Genomic DNA, 24,360 nt, shown 5'->3' on the forward strand with positions numbered 1-24,360 from the left:
TGAGTTCAGCAGCTTTTCATTAGAAGGCACAAAATGGCTAACAATCTCTTCTTACAAGGGCTTTTAAGACTAAACTATCCAATTAAGAACTGACACCTATATTATTTTCCCTTTTAACCCAATAACTGATCCCAAAGAGCCCACAATGCAGACTTTTCTGCCCAATTACAAAATGCCACCCAAACCCATGAAGAAGAAGGAAGAAGAAGCATGAAGAAGAAACCCAGGATGACACCCTGTGCCCTCCATCTTGCTTCCATCCACAACATACTAAAAATCCCAAAACCTAAATTGCTCACCAGGTGATACAATGACACTACTCTCTATAATCTATTTCACACTTTTGTGGATTCTAGTCTATCTTGAAGTCTAGGAAACTTTCTCCATGAATGAGGGTCGAAGTCAGTGCTCCCCTGGGGGTCAGGGCACCCCAGAGCAGACAGAGAAATATTCCTGGTGCCCTGGGTTTCCACACCTTTGCAGGCTCTATTTCCATATATCAAGAATATATTGTCTATTAACCCAATAGAAGCCACTCCAGGTAAAACTGGATGAGGCAGGGTATGATTACATCAGGAAGAAGCATTGGCATAAATTCCTGTGCCTGAAACATCGAGGTTAAATCTCTTATCAGCAAAGGGTCTGCTAGTATGATTTAGAAAGAAACCTGCAAAAGACTGTGTGGACCCAAAAATGTCCAATTCTTGAGGTGGTAGGGAAAGAGTAAAAAAGTCAGAATCTTTATTTACCCCTAATCCTCTGTCATTAGCAAAATTCCACCCACTGGTCTATTAGCCTTTTTGTGATACTTATCATTGCACCACCACATCCACTCAATTTGACCTGGGGCCACACAATCCCTGTGCATTGTCTTCTTGTATAAGGCATCCCATTCACCTTTTCCTAAAGGCATGGCTATTAGGCAAGTCTGGAAAGGATCACCTGGGGAAGTCTTAGAAAGGCACAGTGTAGATTCATTCAAAGCTTGAGCTACCGTAAGCCATACATTGCGATTTGGAAGGGGTGGCATTGCGACCACTTCTCCTTCATTGAGGAGTCCTACCAGAAGGACCAGTGCGAGAAAGCAGATCCGAATCCCAAAAATACCAATGTGGAAGCCAGTCATGCTCCTTCCTGCAAACCAATTTAAAAATGACACAATCACCAAAAGAATAGCGCAAAGGATCACACTGTGGGCAATCCCGATGCTGGTATTCTGATTCACAATACCACTTCTTCTGGCACGTATGACACAAACACGAAGTCCACACTTGGTGGGAATAGTTTCTGCAAATAAAACAAGGAATAGGGTTATTTTCATATGTAAGTCCAAGCCTCCTTTGACTCCGTCTCTGCCGTGTTTCCCAGAGGGAGACTTGTTCTTCAATTAGAGCTTCTACTATCTCTGGAACGAGTTGACTGTGCAGCTCACAAAGTGGGGAGACGTTGATGAATACCCTCGGGTCAGTTAGAAGCTGGTTCAGGTGGTTGCGAGCTCTCGGTGGATCTGGACTCAGCAGTCTGAGAAGGCAAAGCTGGGGGGGGGGGGGGGGGGGGGAAGTGCCAGGGTGATCAGGATCCCCAGGAGAGGTATGCAGGGATTCTCTGAAGGGTCTCATGTTCTTGTCTGGGATCGACCTCGGGCCATTTTCTGTAGAAATACAAGCAAAACTTCTTCCCCATGTGACAAGGGGATAAGGTCCCATGATTTTACCTGTTTCTGGGTCCTTAACAAGGACTGGGGCTTTCTGTTTGACTTCTAACTGAGAGTTATTGCCAAAATGTCTTACAATTGGAGGGTTAGGGTCCATGAGGGAACAATTTAAAAAGTTAAAAACATGAAATGATTTCTGCAATCACTCTTCTGGGGTGGCATTCCCCATTCCCCCTTTCTGTTGTAACAAAAGTCACTTCAGTGAAGCATGGGCCCTTTCGATTATAGTTTGTCCTGTTGAGGAATGAGGAATCTCCATTTCGTGTGTTACCCTGATTTGTGTGGAAAAAAAATAAACTCCACAACTTTGTAAAAGTTGTAAAGCCAGTATGCTTATTACAGCGCTGGACACATGTGGGGATGGTTGTTCCCCCTAAAGGACATGCACACCCCTGAGAATTCCCAAACCTTTTCTATCCCCCCTTACTGGTACATATGCATAGACTTTCACAATAGGTTCATGCATATTCATTTCACTGGTTTCATGTTGCAACTAGTCCTTGTACAGAGAAAACTCTCTGGTCATCCTGTCCATCTCTTCCCTTCATTTCAAAGTTCATGGGGCCCTTCTTATCTCTTCAGCTTGGAAATTGCATTCCTTTTTCCTCAGCTGAGGCAGTTTTTGTGAGCGCAGCAAAGCTAACAGACTAAACAAGTTTAAACAGCATATCTCAGCTATGTTAGCAAGCTACAGACTTAATAATTCAAAGCGGCACATTTCACCTAATTCCGAAATGGATTTCTACCCTGGTAAATTTCCACTCTGTTTCATTCCTCCTTTCCTAGAAAATAAGTAAATTCTTTTACTCAATGCAAATCCCTACGATAATAGGTATCCCTTAATGCTTTACCATGTACATTTTATAAGGAGGTTAACACAGCCACTCTCTGCAGTATTCTCCAATTCCAAATTAGCAATATAAAAGATAACCCTAAACTTACTCCATCTAATATCAATAAAACTACAATGGGGTGACACAACTTATTAAAGATTCCATTTGCAGTTGGTGACCATCCAAAGATTACATCCCACCAGTGATGATCTGCATCTTGTTTCATTCTTTGCAGAATTCTGGTTATTTCTTTCATATCATGATTGACAGTAATAAAGGTTTTCTCTCAACTTTTTGGATTTTCTTCCAGATCTCTAATAGGTCATGGTGTTTAATTAATTGTTTTACCAATGTGACGTCCATTCCAATAGGAGTAGGTGATAGTCTATGATACACTGTGTAATTGGTTTTAATTAACTGGTGGGATGTCACTGGGGCTAAGTACAAAAAATTACACTCGATAATCTTAACAAAATTACAAATACAAAAATTAGAATGATTTCTACTAGGCAAAATAACATTGTTGTTATCGATTTTTACAATAGCACAAGCAGTTCTCAAGCATACACAACCTTTACCAGTATATACAAGCACAATTGTCTGATCGGTGACTGGCTGAATCTCAAAGTGGCAAATACTCTGTTCAGTGTCAAGACACACATCTTGAGAATTAATAGTATTGCTTTCACAAATGAATCCCAGTTGTTCCCTAGTAGCACAAGATTCTAAGTTTACTGTTTGCCACTTTTCATTCACCTTTCATGCCCACACCCTATTTTCTGAGTGGTAGAGCACCGTTTTTTCATTATTTAATCCTAGTGCAATGATGGGGTGGATAACGTAAACAGTGGCGTTATGTATAGTAAGCACAAAGGCAGTGGCCACATTAGAAGCAGGATCATAGGTGAAATTTACCATAGTCCACCAGGACTGAAACTTTCTTTTAAAATTAATCACATTATCCCAGACAATCTTTCGAATTTCAGCTGGAAAATCACCTTCACCCCCTTCCCATATGATTAGAGCTGCTGTTGCCTGCATCCATAACTGTGCTTGTATACAACTGAAAGCTAAAGACACATTATCTTGAACCATACAAAGCGCTTTTACTATTAACTTGTGGTCTTGGTCCCTGGCCTTTTCCCACTTTGGATGTAGTTTTGAAATCTGCCAGTGGCTAGTTCTTAATGCCAATAGAGATGACTGTAAAGGCTGTTTCAATTTTGTTAGGCCACCTGCTGCAGTGGCTTGTTCATCAGTATTTCTGAATCAATTCCATTTAAAACTCCCAATCCTGTCCCTAATATCCCAGATAGATCCTTTCTTATTCTGCTTCTGAGGTGTACTTGTCTTTGTAACCACGTTCTCCAGCCCTCAAAGGATGTCCTTAGGAAAGAGGAGCAGCCTGGTTGGATTTCTGAGATGTTAATTTGCATTAGCAATTCAACGTGTTTGAGAGACCACTCTGGATTGAACAACAGTTGTTGACCCATATTCTTCACTACGTATGGGCCTATTTTATATACTTTGGGTTCAAGTTCGGTTTGGGTCTGAACTGCTTGAGTATTGATGTGAGTTTATGAGATCTTGCCATTGTAAAAGGTATAGCATCTATTTTAAATTTAAATGATAGCCCGATAGCATCATGAGCCCAAAGACAAGTCATTTCTACAGGCTGTATTAATGTGAAATTACACCAACAATCTGATTCACTTGGGCTATCAGAAACCTTCCGGTGCCCGTATACAGGAGGGGCTGAGACACTAATTTGATTTGGTCTCCCATGAGTGGTCTCCTTGACCACCCGTCATCCTACCCTCATTTCTTCTCCTCTGATCCCTTGAAGTGTCCACAGTTCCCATTCCTGCCACTCCTGCTCCTCATATACCTGATTCCTGTGTATTACTACAGTGGATAGGTTTAAATCTTTGATCTCAGAAGGTTGTCCCATGGATCCAGTATACTGATTAAAAGCCTGGGACCAAGGCCATTCAGCATTGGTTTCGATAGAGGTACTCTCTAATTCCAAGACTCCAATTATAACTATACGCAAAACAATTCTGTAAATTAAATTACAAACTACCCCTGGCTGCAATATACTCATTTCGCCCGAGTAAGTTTTAGTCTTAGTTCATTGTCTCCTGGTGTCACTTTCCAAGGGGCTTCTTGGGCCTTCTTCACTTGAGAGTGGTGGATCCAGGCATTTTGCTCCTTGATCTTGATTGCAGTGAAGGTGGTGAGAAGCACCTGGAATGGTCCTTCTCACTGTGGTTCCAAAGTCTTTTCTGTAAGAGATTTAACATATATGTAATCCCCAGGCTGTATGTTATCTACTGGCCCATCAAGCTCCCTGCTCCGAGTTCCAGCCACATGTTTTCAATTTCTCTGAGCTGTTTACTTTAATGAAATGTGGTCCTCTGTCTGAGGATATTGTGGCTGGAACTCTGAAATGTGGTATTATTTCTTGTAATAATACCCTGGTCACCTCTCAAACCTTTACAGTTCTGGTGGGGAACGGTTCTGGCCACCCTGAAAATGTATCTATCAATACTAATAAATACCGATACTTCCCTTTGTAGAGAGCTTTTTGGATAATTATCTAGCTGAGAAAGGCCACTTCAATGTGATACCGTTAGATAAAGATAGGAGAAACAAGCTGGGAATTATGTAACCGGTGTCCAATCACTGACAAAGGTCATAGTGACCTTCGCTGAAACGGGAAGATGGGGGAGAAAGTCGCTTGCCAGAAAATGTAGATATCCTAGGTAGAGAAGCTAGAAGAATGCAAACATAGAAACAAAATAATTATTAGAGCATAGAAGTAGGTGTGGTTGATCTAAGTGTGCTTTAACCAATAATGAGCTCAGATTTTGCAATATGTATAAGCTTCATTAACACCAATATAAATATGTGTGAGCTTTCAATAAACTTTGGGATTTGCCATTCACGCATATTGTGTGAGGCATTTCTTCCGCCGTTCACGACACCCCTTTCCTTGGGAGTTCTGAAAAGTCAATTTTCCGCTGCTGTCCAGGCCCATGGCCCCTCCCAATCTGACCAAGTTTTGGTCTGGGGGTAATTTTGGGGTTAGTCTGGAGGCAAAGATCACACTGTTGGGTCACTTGAGTAATAGTGGCATATAAATTGCTGGCAACGATTCTTTCATTCAAATAGGTGTTCAGGGCATCTATTCCCCAGTGTGTTTTATGGTGCTCCTTCAATAGTTGCCTCACCTTTCGCTGCTTCCTTTGCCTCTCCATCTGCCAGCTCATTTCCTTCTTCCAATTCTGAGCTCACTCTCTGGTGTGCCTTAATATGCATAATTGCTACCTTTTCAGGCAGCTGAACTGCTTCCATAGCCAGAGTATCTCTTGAGCATGTTTGAGGTTCTTTCCTTGTGAGGTCAGCAGTCCCCTCTCTTTCCAGATGGCTCTATGTGCATGCACAACTCTGAATGCATACCTCAAGTCTGTATAGATGTTTATTCTCTTTCCTTTTGCCATTTCCAAGGCACGGGTCAGTGCAATTATCTCGGCCTACTGTGCAGAGGTGACTGTTGGTAAAGGTCCAGATTCTATTACCTCTCTGCAAGTAGTGACTGCATATCCAGCATGTCGCTTTCCACTGTCAATGTAGCTACTCCCATCAGTGAACCAGGTCTCTGCATCGTCCAAAGGAGTGTCCTTTAAGTCTGGACAGCTGCAGTAAGTAGCCTCAGTAGTCTCCAGGCAATCGTGGTGTACTGTTTCTCCTTGATCCCACTGAGAAAAGAAGCTGGGTTCACAAGGTTAGGGACTACAGAATCCTTTGCCCAGCACTGACCTCATACCCCAGGTAGGTTCCCTTCTGTTTCACTACCTGTGCCTTTTTCTTTGATACTCTGTATCCTTGGGGCCCTAGGAAATTCAAATGGCTTACTCTCCAGGCCACACATGCTTCCCTCGTCCGAGTGGCTACTAGAAGATCATCCACATACTGCAATAGCCTTCCTTCTTCTTGTGGAGCTTCCCAGGACTCTAGATCTTTTTCAAGTTGTTCCCCAAACAGAGTAGGAGAATTTTGAAGCCTTGAGGGCCTTGAGGCAACACAGTCCATGTGAGCTGGGTTTTGCACCCGCTTTTAGGGCTTTCCTATTCAAGTTCAAAAATTTTCTGGCTGGCTTCATGGATAGGGAGACAAAAGAAAGCATCTTTCAGATCTAAACTGATAAACCAGGTTAGTTCAGGTGTCAAACATGTTAGCAAGGTGTATGGGTTTGCCACCAGCGGGTGAAGATCAGGCTTTTACTGCCTGACCCTAGCTGGTTGTTTTCCTTAACTTGCACAGGAGGTGCATTCTCTGCCCTCCCTGGTATGTTAGAGGCCATTAGCCCAGGAAACACCGGATCCATTATTTTCTTGTTAATTTCATCCTTATTTTCAATTTCAGTTTCACTAATTGTTAAAATTAAGCTTAGTATGTCTACATATTGTTGATCCTTTACCTCCAAAATAATCTCCCCATCTTTAAATGGGATCTTTGCTTCCAGCTGCTCCAACAAATCCCTACCCAACAGGGCCTTTGGAGCGGTGGGCATATACAAAAACCTATTAATATTTTGATGGTTTGCAAAGTATGCTTTTTAGATAGGCCACTTGCCCCCTTGCCATAACATAATCATCTGTTTTAGGCATCAAGGCTTTATTTGACACTGTGTATGTTGCCCACATGTCTACTAAAATTCCATTTTCTTAGTCTGAACATACTGTTATGGTTAGATGCTGGCGCAATGCTAGTGCCTCTATGAAAATATATTTTCTCTGGTGTGTGTAGCAGGCTCCATGGAGTTGGCTAGGGCCCCATGGAGGGCCGAGACTTAACAGTAGGAATTGCTGAGTCATGATGAGATAGCAAAATAAGCTCCTGTCTTCTGTCTCTCGGACCCTAGCTTATCTCTGTAACCCCATAGATCACTTTCCCCTAACCCCTACTATTAGACAAGTTTGGCTCCCTCTATACCCTATAAATAGGGGCTGTTTTAGCCCATTCGGCAGAAGAAGAGCCATAGCTGGAACCCTTCACAGACCCCTCAATAAACCATTGCTGTGGAACGCCAGGACCCTTCTTCTCCTCTCTCTCGTCTGCTTCTCCCCCTAGCCCTCCGGCACCCTAGCAAGCAAGCAAAGAGCTGAAATCATAAGAGCTGGTAATCACTAAAGAGCTGAAATCCACTAAGCTTGCTTAGGGTAGCCAGCGGCTACGAGCTGACTGGGTATTCTGGCACTCTGTCTCCAAGAGGGACTGAGTTATCCGGATAGGACTGCCTTGCTTGGGGCTAAACCTGATCTGAGGGCTGGGGCAGGGGGAAGACCCCCCTCCTTCAGGTGTGTACGGTGAGATATGACTAGAAATAGAGCAAAGCAGGCTCCAATATAGGAATAAAGGGGAAAAAAAAACTTTATTAGCTTACAGTATATAAAAGAAACACACCCAGAACTCAGAATGAAAACCTTCTAAAACATTCTTCCTCCTCCTCCACTAAATTTCTAACACATCACAGTAAGACAAAACTTTGGATTCTCAGTTCAGTTACTACTCTTCAGATATCTAACTCTCAGTCTATCACTACTCTTCAAATAATCAATTCTCAGTTCATCAAGAAGAGAGGAGTCTTTTTTGTACTATAGGCTTCTCCAGGAAATGCAGTTAAAACTTCTTGTGTTTCTATGTCACATGTGGCACCACCTGGAGAACATTTGCCATTGCGACATCTTCTTTCTATGTACAGTGCTCTCACTACTGCGCATGGACTAGAGCTGCTTCTAGGGTTCCCTTTTTAAGGATGCTTTGCCCAGTTCCAAAAAAAGCACAGTCTCTCACTTTTGGGACACCTGTCTCCTCCTAAATTCACTCTCTGGGGCTGAGGGGTCTTGAGAACAGAGATCTTCTTCTTCACTGAAGACCGAGGGCACTAACTACTCTTTTCACTTGTCGTCTCTGTTCACACTACTATTTCACATAACATCACTGCACTCTCTTGGCTCCAAGACATTGCTTCCCCTCAAATGCAGTCTCTGTGTCACAGGAAAAAAAAATGGTTCTGTTTATGGCTATACAAGAAAAGTCTAGCCAAAGGCTACTCTAGCATCTCTTCTCATTAGGATTCTTCTCAACTTCTTCTGACATCTTTCACTTTCACGGACTTTCATCACACTTGCCTATTTCTTCTTATTTTGTCTCTATCTCTCTTTTCATTTAGATCTAGGAGGATCAGTATTTGTAAGGTTTCTATCATCTAAGAAAAGGGTTAAAATCTTGGTCTCTGCTTGCCCAGAACTCTCTCAAGGCTGCTGGGCACCTCCTCTCCGCATCCGCCCCCCTTCTCCTCGGCCGTCAGTGCTGCCAGCACATGATATCAAACTTCAAGGTGGCAGAGGCACAGGCTCTCTCCCGGGGGGGGGGGGGGGGGTTCTTCTACTTTTCTATCTTGCAGGGGCCTTCACCCCTCTTCTCTAAGGCTCTGGCTTACTTCACCTGGCTGCATGTAGAACCAAGAGAGCTTCCTCTTAAGAGTTCTCTGCTTTTAACCCCCTGTGTTCTCAGAGGTGTATCTATATCTTCAGTAGCCACACCAGGTACCAATATTCAAATCTGAGCACCTATTAGATTGACCACCAAACTCCCAAAAACTCACTTCCTTTTCAAACCAAAACACACACTCAGCTTTAATTTTTTATGCTGGGTTTCTTAAATTACTTGAAACCCTCTTTTCTAATAATTCAAACCCTGTTACTTCTTTGCTTCTCGCGACTGGTTGCTGCTAAATTCCTTATAGCTTTCTGCCTATCCTTTGTTTCCTTAGAATAACAGAAATGACAAAGTGCCTGTCTTGGTCTCCTCCACCTAAACTCTACTATTCAAAATCTCAGTCTTTTCCAGTTCTCTTCCTGTGCAATCTAATTCAATTAAAGCATCGTTTCCACTGACACTCACTTTGCTGCCTTACAGAAGGCTGTACCTGCTACAGGAAAAACTCTGATATGCCCACAAACACAGGCCTCCTCCCCCCCCCCCCCCCCGTATCTCAAACTTCTCAAACTTCTCAAACTTACATGTGTCAGGGCTTAAGTTGCTGTGGGAGGGGAATTCCTGGAATTCCTTTAATTCGTTTTACCACAGTTAAACATAAATCACCATACTGTAGTTTTTCTGCGTAAAATGCTAGACTTATTGCAAACAAAATCCTAAAATCTCCACAAACACAACCATACAATCCTGAGAATCAAATTACCACAATGCAGGGGAAGAACCAGACAAACTCACCGGGAAAGGGGTATCTCTCCAAGTGTCCACTTTTCTCAACACAACACAGCATACAATAATACTTCAGCATTTACCCACAGCATCTTCCTCTGGTCTTCACACACTCTGGACACAATCAAAATAACAGCACACAGTAAAATTCCAGGGATCAAGTCCAAACTACTGCAGAGGAACCCCCTGAGTTCGTCTAGCCACGGTTGAAATGTGCACAATCTGCACAAATCAGCACCTTTAAACGCAATAAATGTTATCACCCACATTTCTCCACTTGTTCCACTTCTCCATGGGGCACTCCCTGCCCCCACAGCCTGCCTCAGGCCTCACCCAGCCACTTCAGACACAGGTAGAACTTCCCCCCCCCCCCCGGCACGCAGTGGGTATACTCACTCGCTTTCTCATGCACCATGCATTCACACCATTACAAACACAGGTCCGGACACCACAAACACACAAAGTTTGGGTTCACTTAACTCACCCCCAGAATCGCTAGCGGCCACTCTATTGTACAATGAACCCCTCTCCCCAGTTGCTCTATCAACTGGGGACCTCTGCCACCGACCGTGCTCTCTGCCGCTGGCTGCCGGCTTCCTGCAAGTACAGGGATGAGACGGTGCACTCAGACGTCTCTGAGTGACTTATAAGCAGCCCTAAATCTCTCTCCCCCCAGGGCCCTTTGATATACATACCATCTATCCACACATCAGCCTGTCTCTGCTGGGGGCAAGACGTGAGCGGAGCTCCTCCAGGGAAAATCCCGGGCGAGCCTAGGAGGTCCGCCCCCCCCTCCACCCCTGTGAGGACAGAGACAGTCTCCTGGCTGACCTCGCCATAAAGATTTGCAGAAAAAAAACCTAAACTCCACAACTTTGTAAAAGTTGTAAAGCCAGTATGTTTATTACAGCACTGGACGCATGTGGGGATCATTCCCCCTAAAGGACGTGCACACCCCTGAGAATTCCCAAACCTTTTTTATCCCCCCTTCTGGTACATATGCATAGACTTTCACAATAGGTTCATGCATAATCATTTTACTGGTTTCCCATTACAACTTGCAACTAGTCCTTGTACAGAGAAAACTCTCTGGTCATCCTGTCCATCTCTTCCCTTCATTTTAAAGTTCAAGGGGTCCTTCTTATCTCTTCAGCTTGGAAATTGCATTCCTTTTTCCTTGGCTGAGGCAGTTTTTGTGAACACAGCAAAGCTAACAGACTAAACAAATTAAAACAGCATATCTCAGCTATGCTAGCAAGCTACAGACTTAATAATTCAAAGCAGCACATTTCACCTAAATCTGAAATGGATTTCTACCCTGGTAAATTTCCACTCTGTTTTAACCCCCCATAAGGCAAAGAAGTTTGCCACCCTCTGGGAAATATACGCTGGACCGTTATCAGTTTTGATTTGTGAGGGGATTCCCAGGACTGCAAAGGCACTCCTAAAGTGAAGGCAAACGTCTTTTGCTGATTCTCCTGTATGACAGGATGCAAACAAAGCACCTGAGAAGATGTCAATAGAAGAATGAATGAACTTAAGTCTGCCAAATTTGGGAAAATGAGTAACATCTCTTTGCCAAATTTGAAGGCTTTCAAGTCCTCTAGAGTTAACACCTCCTGCAATGGAGGGGAAAGAGTGTCTTTGGCAGTCTTGGCACACAGCCATGATACTCGCAGCTTGGCATGTGGTCAAGTCAAAGGCACGGGTGAGTGCAGCAGCATTCTGGTGAAAAAATGAGTGACTGAGCTTTGCCTGGGAAAAGCGGTCTGGCAGTTGAACAGGTAAGGCAAGTAAATCAGCTTGACAGTTCCCTTCTGCAATGAAACCGGGTAAAGTTGTGTGAGACCTGACATGCATAACAAAGTAGGGGTGCTGTCTGGTATCTAAAAGGAAAACAAGTTGTAACCACTGAAACAATTCCTTGTTGGGCACATCCTTTAGTACAGCAGCTTTGGCTCTTTCCACAAGTCCTGCAACGTAAGCAGAATCTGCTATTAAGTTAAAAGGGATGACAAATTGCTGAAAGGCTCTGACAACAGCTGCCAATTCAGCAATCTGGGGGGAACCTGAAACAGTAGTGACATCCGAATCCCATTGGCTGAGATCAGTGTTCCACCAAAGCTGTGCCGACTTGTGGGTGCAGCCAGATCCACCTGTAAAGACAGTCAAAGCTTGTAATGGGAGCTCACTTCTCTTGGGTGGTGTTAGGAGATTAAAGCTGGTTGCCACAAGCTTGTGCTTCAGGGGATGTGTAGAAAGCTGTCCAGAAAAGTCAGTGAGGGCCATTTGAAAAATTTCAGATTGCTGCAACAGCCACTGTAAATAGACAGTAGTGAAAGGCAAACAGATCAAGCAAAAATCCACACCTGCAAGTGTGATAAGTCTCTGTCTAGCTTTTACAATGAGCAAAGCAAGCATCTCATCTTGAGTGGTGACAGTTTTTGACATCTGGTGGGGTAAAAAAATCTACTCTATGATCAGCAAGGGGTCAGGTGCTTTAGGATCCCTCTGAAATATCAAAGCATGGGGTTGCCTAGCCGGATTCAGAACAATTAAGGAAAAGGGAAATTCAGGGCCCCATCGGGCCACTTGCCAATTTGAAATAGCATCAGCTACCAATTGCAGTGCCTGTCAGGCTTCTGGTGTGAGCTGCTGAGGTGACAGGAGATCTGGTTCCCCTTTTAGCAGATCAAACAAAGGGTTCAGGTCAGCATTTGATATTTCTAACAAGGAGGGAACCCAATAGCTTTTGAGCATCATGCAAGGTATGAATGTTTGTTTGAATCTGTAAAGGCTGAGGAGAAATACTCTGGGTCCTAATGCGCCAGCCAAGGTATTTCCAAGGGGGTTGACGCTGGATTGTTTCAGAAGAAACACAAAGCCCTGCTTGGGTTACAGCAGCAATGACAAGGGCTAAGGCCTCCTTCATGACTTCCTGTTTTTCTGCTGCAATAAGAATGTCATCCATGTAATGATATAATAAGGCAGCAGGCATTTTTAGGTGAATGGGTCTGAGGACACTCGCAGTAAACCACTGGCAAATAGTGGGACTGCATTTCATTCCTTGAGGAAGGACAACCCAGTGATATCTTTGCAAAGGTGCTTGCATGTTAATGCTTGGAACAGAAAAGGCAAATTTAGGAGCATCATCAGGATGCAGAGGACTTTCAAAAAAGCAGTCTTTTAAGTCAATGACTGTTAAGTGCCAATCTCGAGGGATCATGGTAGTGGATGGGAGACCAGGCTGAAGGGCTCCCATGTCCTCCATGGCATCATTAATTTTGCAGAGGTCTTGGAGCAAGTGCCACTTGATGGTTTGTTTTTTAACTACAAACACAGGCAAATTCCAGGGACTGGTAGAGGAGACAATATGTCCCTTTTGAAGTTGTTCATTAACAAGGTCGGTGAGTGCACGTAATTTAGGTAGCGGGAGGGGCCATTGATCCACCCAGAGGGGTGTTTCAGTTTTCCAGGTTAATTTCAGGGTGTCATACTCCACAATGGCCCCTATTAAAAATCAGACTGAATTTTGAGACCCCATTGAGAAAGTACATCTCGTCCCCGTAATACCATGGGCACAGGCAGAATGAACGGCTTCACAGAGGCTATGTGACCTTCATGCCCTGTCACCTGAATTAGATGACAACTTTGGTAACTGCAACTGCTCCCTCCAATCCCAGTGAGAGCTTGGGGTACCTCTGTGAGGGGCCAAGTGAGGGACCACTTGACTTGAGAGATAACACTGACATCTGCTCCAGTATCTAAAATACAAGTGAGTGTTATCTGTTCCCCCTGTGATGACAAGGTACATTTGCAAGTGGGACGTTAATTAGAAATTATCTGCGCTCATAATATTTGTGGGGTCCCTGTAGAGCCAAATCCTCCCATCCTAGTATTGCATTCTGTTAAAGGGGATGACAAACTGTGAAAAAGGAATCAATTGTGCAATACATGTACCTTGAGGGACAGTACAGGGCGGAAAGGGAGTCCAAGCCATGATTTTAATTTCCCCAACAGAGTCTGAGTCTATAACTCCCAGGAGGACAAAAAGACCTAAAAGGGTAGTTGAAGACCTCCCCACCAGCAAAGCACTTTTCTGGGGTCCTGGTGGGCCAAAAATTCCTGTAGGGAGTAAATGAACAGAAGAGTCAAGCAATGTTACTGTGACTGAGGTTGCCAGGTCCAGTCTGGCAATGCCTGCAGTTGCTGGGCGAAGACTTGAGGCGATCCTGGATTGGGTATTCTCGGCAGCTGCACTTGCAGAGTTGGCATCTGCGGTGGCAGCTGAGGCACTGGTGTCGGCTGAGGCATTTGTGTCAGAGCATGGCACCAGCCTGCACTGCATTTCCAGTTTCCCTGGATTGGGCAACCTTCAGAATCGTACTTACCAGCGACATTGGTTAGCAAAAGGACAACCTTTACAACACCGCAGACATACATCAGGGGTTTTTGCTTAGCTCCTTTCTGAGCAAAGCAGTCTTTTTTAAGGTGGCAAGGCTTGCCACAGCTGTAACAAACTGCCAGAGTTCCAGAGTCACCTTTGATGGCTGCAAAAGCTGTGGTCATAGTTTCATATTGATGGTCTATTGTCCCAATGCGGTTGGTTCTTGGTTAGGCAGGGACTTAAAGAGTGTTGTACAGTCTATGCTTGCATTTTCAACAGCAAGATTTAAAAGCAACATTTCACAAGCGTCTGCATTATCTATTTGACATTCGAGTGTTTGCTTAAGGTGGTCAATAAACTCCATGTAGGGCTCCTGAGGCCCCTGGACAATGGTTGTGAACGCTTTATGAGGTGTTTTTGAATCGGGGACCTTAAGAAAGGCTTGGCGAGCTGCATCCCAGGCTCCATCAAGGGCTTCCCTTGGGTAGTCTTGTGCCTGGGCAGCAGGATCAGTATATGGTCCTGTTCCCATAAGCTGCCTGATTGTGAGGGCTGCCAGGGTCTGATCAGCATGACCCACATAAGTTATAAGAAGTCTTGGCAGACCCTTCTCCCACTCCTTCTCCCATAAGCCATATTGAATGGGAAACAGCAGCAGCCAAGTGAGAGTTTTTAAATTGTGTGGGGTCATTTTGTGAGCAGCAAACACAGAATCTAGTAGGTTTGTAAAATACAGTGAACCAATACCGTGCTCTGTGGCTGCCCAATGGAGCTCTTTAATTTCTGGGAAAGACAACTGTTCCCAATGAGCAGTTTGTTTTCCAGTGCCCGAATATATTAATGGTGCCACAATTCTTTCAGCAATGTCAAACTCTCCCTCCCTTAATACTTGTTGTTTTAAGCGTACCCAGTTGTCATGAGGGTCGGGGGGATATAAATCAGGTTTTTTATCAGAATTGATGTATCTGGGATTAAAGGGATCCTCCTTGGGGCCCTCCTGTTCACTTTCCTCACTATTTTCTGGACCCAAGCCAGCAGCAAAAGCCCCTACAGAGCGCGAAGGGCCCCCCTTCCTTCCCCTCATGAGAGATGGTACGGAGGCTGAGGGTCATGTTCGCCATGGTGTGGGAGAAGGAGACATAGTCTCTTCAGAATGTATGGAATTTTGAGACTGCTGTGAAGGAGGGGCGAACAACTTTAGTGGCAGTCTCTTCAGATTTTAAAGAGCATTAAGTTTCTGCTGTAGAGGGAGAGCAGGTATTCTCTGCAGCCTGGGAGGTTTCATGAGCCTTTAAGGTCTCAAAAATCACTCGCCAGTAAGGGATCATTTCTGCAGCCGCTTTACTCCCCTTGGTAACAGAATCCCATAGCTTAATTCCCGCTTTGTCCCACAGATCTGTTGTAAAGACTGTGAACTCGATGATTCCTGGGATCTCAGCAGCTGCCCATCCTAATAGGACTTTTAAGTCATGTGAGAGTACAGTTTTGCCATGCTGTTGCAACAGCTTAGACATAAGTTCAAAAACATCTCTTTCCTGAGCAGATATTCCCTGACCCACTGTCCCCTGCAGCGGCTAACCTCCTATATCCCGGAGAGGTACCTCACCTCCTTTATCCAAAGGGGTTCATCACCGGCCGGCTTTCCTGCTTCCTCTCAGCAGCACTTAGTTCTGCAGGGCTTGTCGTCAGTCGCACAGCTAGGCGATCTCCACTTCCTCACAACGAGGGCACCATTTGACGACTACTGATGAAAGAGACATGGACTCCATGGTTTGCACGCACTAAGTCATTTATTGATTCCCAAAGCTGAGCTTATATACCTTTTCAGCAGTTACTAAAAATAGCACAACTATAACATTTATGTAACTAGGTAATGTTGCTTAATTCAAAACCTCATACTAACTACTGCAAGTATGCATTACCTCATATGAGTTTTGCTTACCAAGCACATCGTACCAAGCACACTGCTAACTTCTGCATTCCTTCTTTGAGGTTCTGCTTTTTGTTGCCAAGGCTTGTGGCCTACTAATGCTAACATATCCACTTCTGTCATGAGCTGGACAGTGCTCCCAGCTCGGCTTTCTAGCTGTATTCCTACATTACTGTAACCAAAAATTCAGTAAAATAAAAAAACTCCTTAAAACCGATGCAACATTAAGAAGCAGGCATTCTTTATTTGGCCAGATGCATGTGGGGATAGCTCCTCCCAAAGCTGTGCACGCTGAGTACAGGGAAGTTTCTCTTTATATACTGTGTTTTACATACACATTCATTGACTGTCCTGGACTAAACATACATATGATAATCATTTCCCCAAAATCATTAGCATATTTTCCCTCCCCTTTACACATGCGTTCTGTCAACCTGGCTGAGTGGGCAGGGCACTGGGGCTGGTGAACTTTCAGTTCTCCTTACACAATGGGCATTGTGCAGTTCCATAGGCCAGTGGTTATGGTAGAATAAGCATTGTGTTAGCTCACCAGGTGTAGACAATTTATCATCTGGTAATATGTTTAGTCAGTTGTGAATATAATATTGCTTTTAAGATGCCTTCCATCTCAGTGTTCTATTTGGGAGTCAAAGTCTTCTCTTTCTATATGCTTCATAAATTCTGTTTTCCTTCCTTAAACAGCATGTTTTGTTTTCTACACAGAACTATGATCAAGGGATTGAATTAATCTGTCAAAACCAAGAAGAGTTTGTGAAGAGTTCCATAGAATCCAAATGGAATCTAGCAGAAGCCCAGCAGAAACTTGGTAGTTTAGCACTGCATAATTCAGAATCCATGGATCAGGAATATGCCAAAGCACAGACTGAAGCTTCAGAACTGAGACAAAGAGAAGAAGAATGGAAGAGAAAAGAAGCAGCCCTAATAGAGAGGGAAAGACAGAATCTATGGAACACAGATTCTTTTAGTAAGGAGGTATTTAATAAGGTATGTCATATAAATTTGTATGAACACAATTATAAGCCTTTTATATTTCATTTATTTCTCATCTTGAATGTTTTCTATATCTAGTGCAGTGCTTACTGTAAGGTGTTGAATTTTTTTCTTTCTTTTTTTGTCCTTTTAAAGGGGGCATATTACACTGATATAAGAAATATATGTGACACTTCTCCTTTAGTTTGGAATCAGAAATTTTATTTGTCCCTTCTAGCAATTGCTGCCTAAACCAAGGATGAGCAATTGTTCTTCGCGTGAAATTTGCTTCTTTGTTATGCCAAATTCTCACATTTGAAACATGCACAATTGACCTCTGAGAACATTAATTTCTTAATAAAGATTATTTTAGCACAAACTGCCTTCATAGTAAATTCCAGTTTTGTTTTCAGCACTTAATTTGAATATGAATTATTAATGCATCATTTTTCTAATTCCACTGAGTTAGCTTTATTGGGACTGGACTGTATAGATGTTTCTCATCATTTATAGATCAGTAAGTTCCTACTAGTGTGTTGAACTTTGAGATAGATTATTGCTTAGAAGAAGAGTATGATAAGTAGTTTTTCACCCTATTATTAATTAGACAAGCTATGTTTTGGTAAACAACCTTCATAGGTACATTAAGTGTTGGCTACATATGTGTTTGCTGGGCTATGCTTAAAACTAGAACGTTGCACTTTAGATAGTAATGAATTAAAATAATCTTATAGTTCAAAAAGGTAAATGTGGAGATTCTATGATAGCTTTTTTCTTATCTTTAGAGTTTTATTAGTAAATATAAAAGAAAAGAAGATGAAGATGAAGATATATCTAAATCATTTATACAGAAGCATGAACAAAAGATTAGATACTTTGGTAAGTATGTTCCTTCCAACATTTTGCAGTTTAACCTCCAGTAGAATTTGTGTAGGTCTATTTATTTTTTATTATTATTATTATTCAAAATGGGTGTTAACAAATGAAACATCTGTCAAGTAGAGTATCTAGACTCTTGTTTCTCAGGACAGGAGATTTAGCATTATAACAAATAAATATTTCAAAGTAAAGGAAACTAAATCACCCAAGTCTTTAAATTCCTATGATCAATGAAAATTTCTTGCACCAGTATAGAACTGAAAAAATTTTTAAAGTAATGAAAATTAAATTCTAGCAACTTCTTCTGCTGTTCCATGAGAAATGATAGGGGCATTAGTGGAGATGCAATTCCTGCATGTAAAAGTACCTGGGATTGTCTGTACCTGCCTCCTATAAGTAGGTGGAGTTTTACTGTCTCATAATCCATGAGGGGGATGAATGATAAAAAGCAAATATCTGCAAAACAGCTGTTAAGACTATGTAGAGATGCAGCCACTTTTAATTTTAAAGCTATATTTATATGAGTGATAGAAGGGTAAAACTTTGTATCTAGTATTGGCAAGCAGTGAAATATCACTAATATATATTTTAGGTCAATTAACTCATGTGAAGGACAATGGGGGCAAAGGTGATCTCACTGCTTAAATTCTGAATTCTGGCTTTCAACCTGCAGCTCTTTCCATTAAGGTAGTTTTATGCTACTTACTACAATTCAGTCTTCAAGTTAACTTTCAACCACTGAGTTTGGTCTCCTGTTTTGACCTTAATGCTAGAACTTGGTTATAAAAATAGCTTTGTATTTCCTAAAACCTGGCAAACCATGCCAGAAGCATATTAGTTTTAGATTATGATTATGTTTTCATTTCTATTTGTCTTACTTGCAAGAACTTTAAGAACGTTTCTGTCAAATCACTGAGTGTATATCCATCAACTTAGACATGCCATCAAATTCTTAACAAATATGGATAGATACTACTTTGTTACAGTGTGTGAAAACCATTTACAATTAACTTGTTTTTAACACTGCCAGAGATACTAAAATATACTTAGCTGCTACTGTTAAGGTCTTATTCCTATTGTATCTTTACAGTTTGTGCATACTTGATTGACAATGGTCTTTCAGCATTGTGTGGTGTTTTAAAAACAACAAAAAATTTGAGTTCAGTTTGATTAGTATGCAGTTCTTCTGAGGTATCAATAAAGCATGAAGGAGATCATAGTAGTATGTAAATTTCAATAATGTCCTCACTGCATTAAATCATTGAAATATTGAATGTATTAATTAATGCTGTTGTGTTTTTTTAATTAGGCATGCTGGGCAGATGGGATGACAGTCAAAGATTTTTGTCTGATTACCCATATCTTGTATGTGAAGAAACAGCTAAATATCTCATCTTGTGGTGTTTTCATCTAGAAGCTGAACAGGTACTAGGAAGAACTTTAAACTGCTTAAAAGTATGCAGTTTCCCACTTACACTACAGAAAAGCTGTCCAAATTGATGAGCCAATTTAATTACTCTTCTCCATGTCTTCCCATAATGAAGGAAGCCTCAAAAACACATTACTACATTAGATCTAATCATAGCTAATTAAGTTTCTTTGTTTCTCAGCATCAGTTCTTTTCTCTTTAGGAATCAAATGTAAAGATTATGTTGAATTTTAGGTAGACTTATACTTTTAAAGATATTTTCTCTAATTATGTACTTTCTCTCCAGAAAAGAGCTCTGATGGAACAAATAGCACACCAAGCACTTGTGATGCAGTTTATTATAGAAATGGCCAGAAGTTGTAATGTGGATCCAAGAGGCTGTTTTCGTCTATTCTTCCAAAAAGCCAAAGTAAGTCAGAATTTGTATATCACTGAGAAAAACTCTTATACCCTTACAAAGGATCAGTGTTCTGAAGGAGGTTGGAGGTTAAATATGTTACTGACTGAATCAAGCTTATAGGGAAGTGTTGTTTTGTTGGCATTCTAGGATGAATGTTTTGTGTAATTCTGGTCTTGAGAATGGAAGTTCCATGTATTCTTGTTAGGCCAGAGGGAAAGCAGAACATAGCATGGGAACTACAGGAGTATGGAATAATGAAGCACCACCTAAATTACATTGGTAATGTGAATGTGTGAGGATCATGTTACTTATCTGTATCATGAATGTGTCTAAGGACTGAGTATCCTATTTTGCTTGTCATCATGCGTCTCTATGCAGTTCATGGCAGGGCCTAATTTGAAATCTGTTTCTCTTCAGTCAGTGATAGTTAGCTCTGAAATGCTGAGAGAGGGAGAGATGTGTGGTGAAGACTGGAGCTGTGGTTTGATTCAGGTTCTATATTAAGTTACACAAGACTGAAGAATCAAGTCAGGCTGATCTTAATGCTGCCCTAAGGACTTAAGCTGACACCCACTTTGATTCATGCTTTGCTTTTGAAGTGAGTGCTGCCACGAGTACCTTTTCTCTTAAGGGTATTGACTTCTGAGGTAGAATAAAGGAAGGGTTAAAAATATGTTTGTTTTGTTCTTGCATGTTCTCAGATGAATGAATATCTCAGTTCCTATACTTATCAAATGCCAAAGTCTGTCTTTAAAACAAAGCAAACAAACAAAAACCATCATACCTGAATTGTCGAGTTTTTCTTGGGTCTGGGGTCTTCAAAGAGGCAAGAGCAGTTGTTGGTTGCTATAAAGTTGTTTATTGCATGAATACATCAGTCTCAAAGGCAAAGAGTGTGGGAAATTCAGGACTCCTGGACAACAGACCAATATGATTAAGCAGAAGCCATTTATTGTTTACATGATGCACTTATTTATACATTCTAACTCTCTGTACACACTAGTCACCCATTTCTTATTGGTGCCTTTGTCTTGTCCACGCATTCTGCATGCACCTCTCAGAATATGTGATTGGTTACAGTCCAGGTGCTTTGCCACCCCCCATTATCAAGGTCTTGTGGTCTTGGAATTTGGTTTCTCAGTTTCATCTTTCTTATTTTAGCACAGTTTATGTATTAGTAACCTTGATGAATTCCAGAGGGCGCTGAGAAAATTCTGATAAGAGCAGTTACAAGCAGGATGGCTGGTGCACACTGTAGTCTAAGTTGTTCAGATACATTGCTCCACAAAGAGTTCTAAGTTTAAAAGTCCATGTTAAAGCTTTCTGGCGTAGAGTCCCGAGCAGAGGCAGCAGCAGCAGCTACCCGACACAGTCCCAAGCAGAGGCAGTAGTAACAGCTCCGTAGCATAGAGTCCCAAGCCAAAGCAGCAGCCACCACAGCCCCACAGTCCTTTTCTTCTTTCTTCTTGTTGTAGTTCATCTTCATCTTCTTCTTGTTGTTGTGGTTCTTGTCCTCTTCCCAATACAGGGGGATTTTTATACGTAAAACAACCAATCAGCTATAAACGCGATTCTAAAACATTCTTTCGATCCCAATCTGAAGTTTATTCTAATGTGCGAAAGTAGTACGAAAGTAGTGTCAGTTCTTGCCCAAAAAACAACATATGTAATATTATCTATTGTCCTGGTTTTGGGCAAATTTGGGAGAAAACCTCCAAAAGGGGTCCCCCCAGAAAGCAAACCCACATGGCTCCGCCCCCAACCGGTTCGGGAAAACTTTCCTCGGAGAGAAGTGGAAAAAAACCTGTTTATTTAAACAGGCAAAGCACTCGCCAGCAGAAAAAATGAACAATACCAGATGACAAAACTCATTCGCCGCTCTGAAGAGATGACAAATTCAGAAAATCTCTCCTGTGGGTGGTCAATCTGTTATCAGTTCCTCCAGCACTGGGAAAGTCTGCTGCCCAGAGTAGGCCCCAGTGGCAACAAAGTGCAAGCTCTCGGTGCTCCCCCTGGGTCCCAGTCTGGAGCAGGTTTGAACAGTTCCAAAAGGGAAAGAAAACCAGTCCAGGGAAAACTTCTCTGCCTCAGCTAACTAAACTAACTAAAAAAGCAAAGAAGGGCCCTGTTCTGCCCCATCCGTGCCCAGACAACACAGTGGAGTTCTGTGTTCCAGCAGACTGTGGAGGAGTGAGTGCAGGCTGATAACAAACTCCGTGCTTCTTCTCCCCACCTTCACTCTCAGAGCCAGTCTTGAAGGCACAGAATATAATATCCAGCATAAACAGAACAGACGATTGGGGATACAAGCATCATAACGTCACCCTAGGACATCTATTTATGCAAATGTACTATCTGTTTTCTTACTAAAAATGTATGTATATAAGTTTATCTATTTACGTGAATAGTTCTATCTATTTACGCATTAGTTCTATCAATTCTAGAGATGCAAGCAAAGTTCTGCTATGTTTTTGTTATGTCTGGAACTGTTACTGAACTTTAAACTGGGCCTTAGGGCCTTTACTACCTAACACAGTTTCTTAAAGCACTTAAAATATATTTCTACTTACTTGAAACTATAACTTACATTTCTACTTACTTAAAACTTAAACCTACACTTCTACTCCATATCTATGTGGCTTAATAGATCTTAATTTCTCTGAAGGCTTTAATTCAACCCCTACATTCATTTCTCTCTCTGATGGACTCAGAGATGCTTGCATTCCAACACTGAATCCTCTTTTTAAGCTGACTGCTGCTAATATTGTTATTGACTTGTCCAAACCTCTATCCTTCAATGAGTATAATATGCATTACTTCAGGACTTCTTTTTAGCAGTATGTATGCTTACAACTAGAAGTAAATCTGGCTAAGATGAAAAGTATTTCACTCCTCTCTTTACAGGCAGGGGAAGAAGGCTATTTGGAAGCTTTTAAAACTGAGCTTGAAGCATTCAAATCAAGAGTGAGAATCTGTTCACAGTCTCAAGGCTTTCAAGCTATATCAGTAGAGAATTCCAGTGTCTATACTGGTATTGTAGAAGGACTGGAGTCTTTGTCACAGGTAGACTTTTTATTTCCAAAAATGAATATAAAAACTCTATTATGAACAAAGTTTTGGCATACTCTTGAGAAGATGTACTTTTTGATATCTAGGAATAGGTCTCTATACTTGGAGCACTGCTAGTTCTAGTGTGCACTATTAACAGTATGGGAGAGACATTGTTTCTGAAAGCTCTCACAATTTATAGTGTCAAAAGGCATACATTAGTTCAGTGCCCTTGAATAATTGTGCTAAATAGAAAACTGCATCATTAACCTCTTCAGGTACCAGAATTAAATATACTTTGAATCACAGGAAGTGAAATGAGCTTTCAACTGCAAATTACTAATTCCATTAATGGAAATATGCAGGTAATCAAATCTAAGGAAAATTTGCACTGTTATGCAATTTTGCCCTTGTTTTTATCTTTATCTTGGAACACTGGGGTGCTTGGTTTCAGTGTTAGTGATGATCATATCTGAAAAGAAAATTTTAAAAGCTTTTAAAAGCTGGATGTTAGGAAATGGGACACAATTTAAAGTACTTTGAAATAAATTTACTCAAGGTACTTGTTTGGTAAAATCTGGTAACTGAACCCTAAGAAAATTCACAATAAGGTCATAGTATGCTTGCTAAATTTAAAGAAGCTTTTGATGTTCACATTATAATGATGTCTAGGGTTTTATTTAAGAAATTATATTTTTTACAAAATTATCTCATCTTAACAGACAAAATAGCTTGACTTAATTCTCTGTAAGTGTATGTATTGAGATTAAGCTTTCAATTCTTCATTTGTTGCAGAATGCAAATGATCTACAAGGTTGCATAAACAGAAGTGTCTGCAATTTAAATTCAATGCTACAAAAAGATGAAGAAGCCAAAATTATGGACACAGTATAGCACTGTTAAGACTGAGGCAAAGTACTCATTTTTTATTGCAAAGAAAAGAATGTGGCTATTTTCTTGACACATTTTTATTGGTATTGCACTTTATTTTTGGTGTTTTGAGCATGGAGGGTATTTGGAGGGAGAGTAATCCAGAAATGATTGTAATAATGTTTGAAAATGTGCTGCTAGGTTTTTGGTTGTATATGAAGAAGGTTCTCATTGCCAAATGTGGAAGTGGATGTGTTTTATGCTACTAAATTTGCCTTTTATAATTTTGGGAATTAAAGTATGAAAAATAAATTGCACAAATACAATGTTTACACAATAGGTGATAGATTTCCAGTAGAAACTGCTATTGTTATTAGATATGGCTATGTGTTATTCTATGAATATTGGAAATCACAATTATACTTCTGCTATATTCCTGGTATAGCTCTTAAATCTGATTTTAACACAAATAGCAATAAATTGGTATGACATCAGTACTGCAGATCTGGATGGCATCAATGAAAACACTGGCTGTCTACTTCTTCTAGGAGGATTTAAATGTTACATTTTGCTTTCATAAAAACATT

General features: G+C 41.5%; 1 protein-coding gene and 1 long non-coding RNA gene across 2 annotated transcripts in view; both read left to right on the top strand.

The window, feature by feature from the left end:
- The window catches only part of LOC129133622 (hsp90 co-chaperone Cdc37-like 1), a 75,986-nt gene extending 55,966 nt beyond the window's left edge, over positions 1 to 20,020 (top strand). Inside the window, exons 2-6 of the mRNA XM_077193194.1 lie at positions 16,881 to 17,162; positions 17,933 to 18,026; positions 19,336 to 19,451; positions 19,742 to 19,864; positions 20,003 to 20,020. Coding sequence (XP_077049309.1) covers positions 16,881 to 17,162; positions 17,933 to 18,026; positions 19,336 to 19,451; positions 19,742 to 19,864; positions 20,003 to 20,020 — 633 coding nt within the window. The remainder of the gene's footprint in view (positions 1 to 16,880; positions 17,163 to 17,932; positions 18,027 to 19,335; positions 19,452 to 19,741; positions 19,865 to 20,002) is intronic.
- A 2,816-nt stretch (positions 20,021 to 22,836) lies between these two features.
- On the top strand, positions 22,837 to 24,270 carry LOC143696598 (uncharacterized). The gene is made up of 2 exons (XR_013185998.1): positions 22,837 to 22,918; positions 23,699 to 24,270. It is a non-coding gene; the product is annotated as an uncharacterized LOC143696598 (long non-coding RNA).
- The last annotated feature ends 90 nt before the right edge of the window (positions 24,271 to 24,360 follow it).

The sequence above is a fragment of the Agelaius phoeniceus genome, chromosome W (assembly GCF_051311805.1).
Source record: "Agelaius phoeniceus isolate bAgePho1 chromosome W, bAgePho1.hap1, whole genome shotgun sequence".
NCBI lineage: Eukaryota > Metazoa > Chordata > Aves > Passeriformes > Icteridae > Agelaius > Agelaius phoeniceus.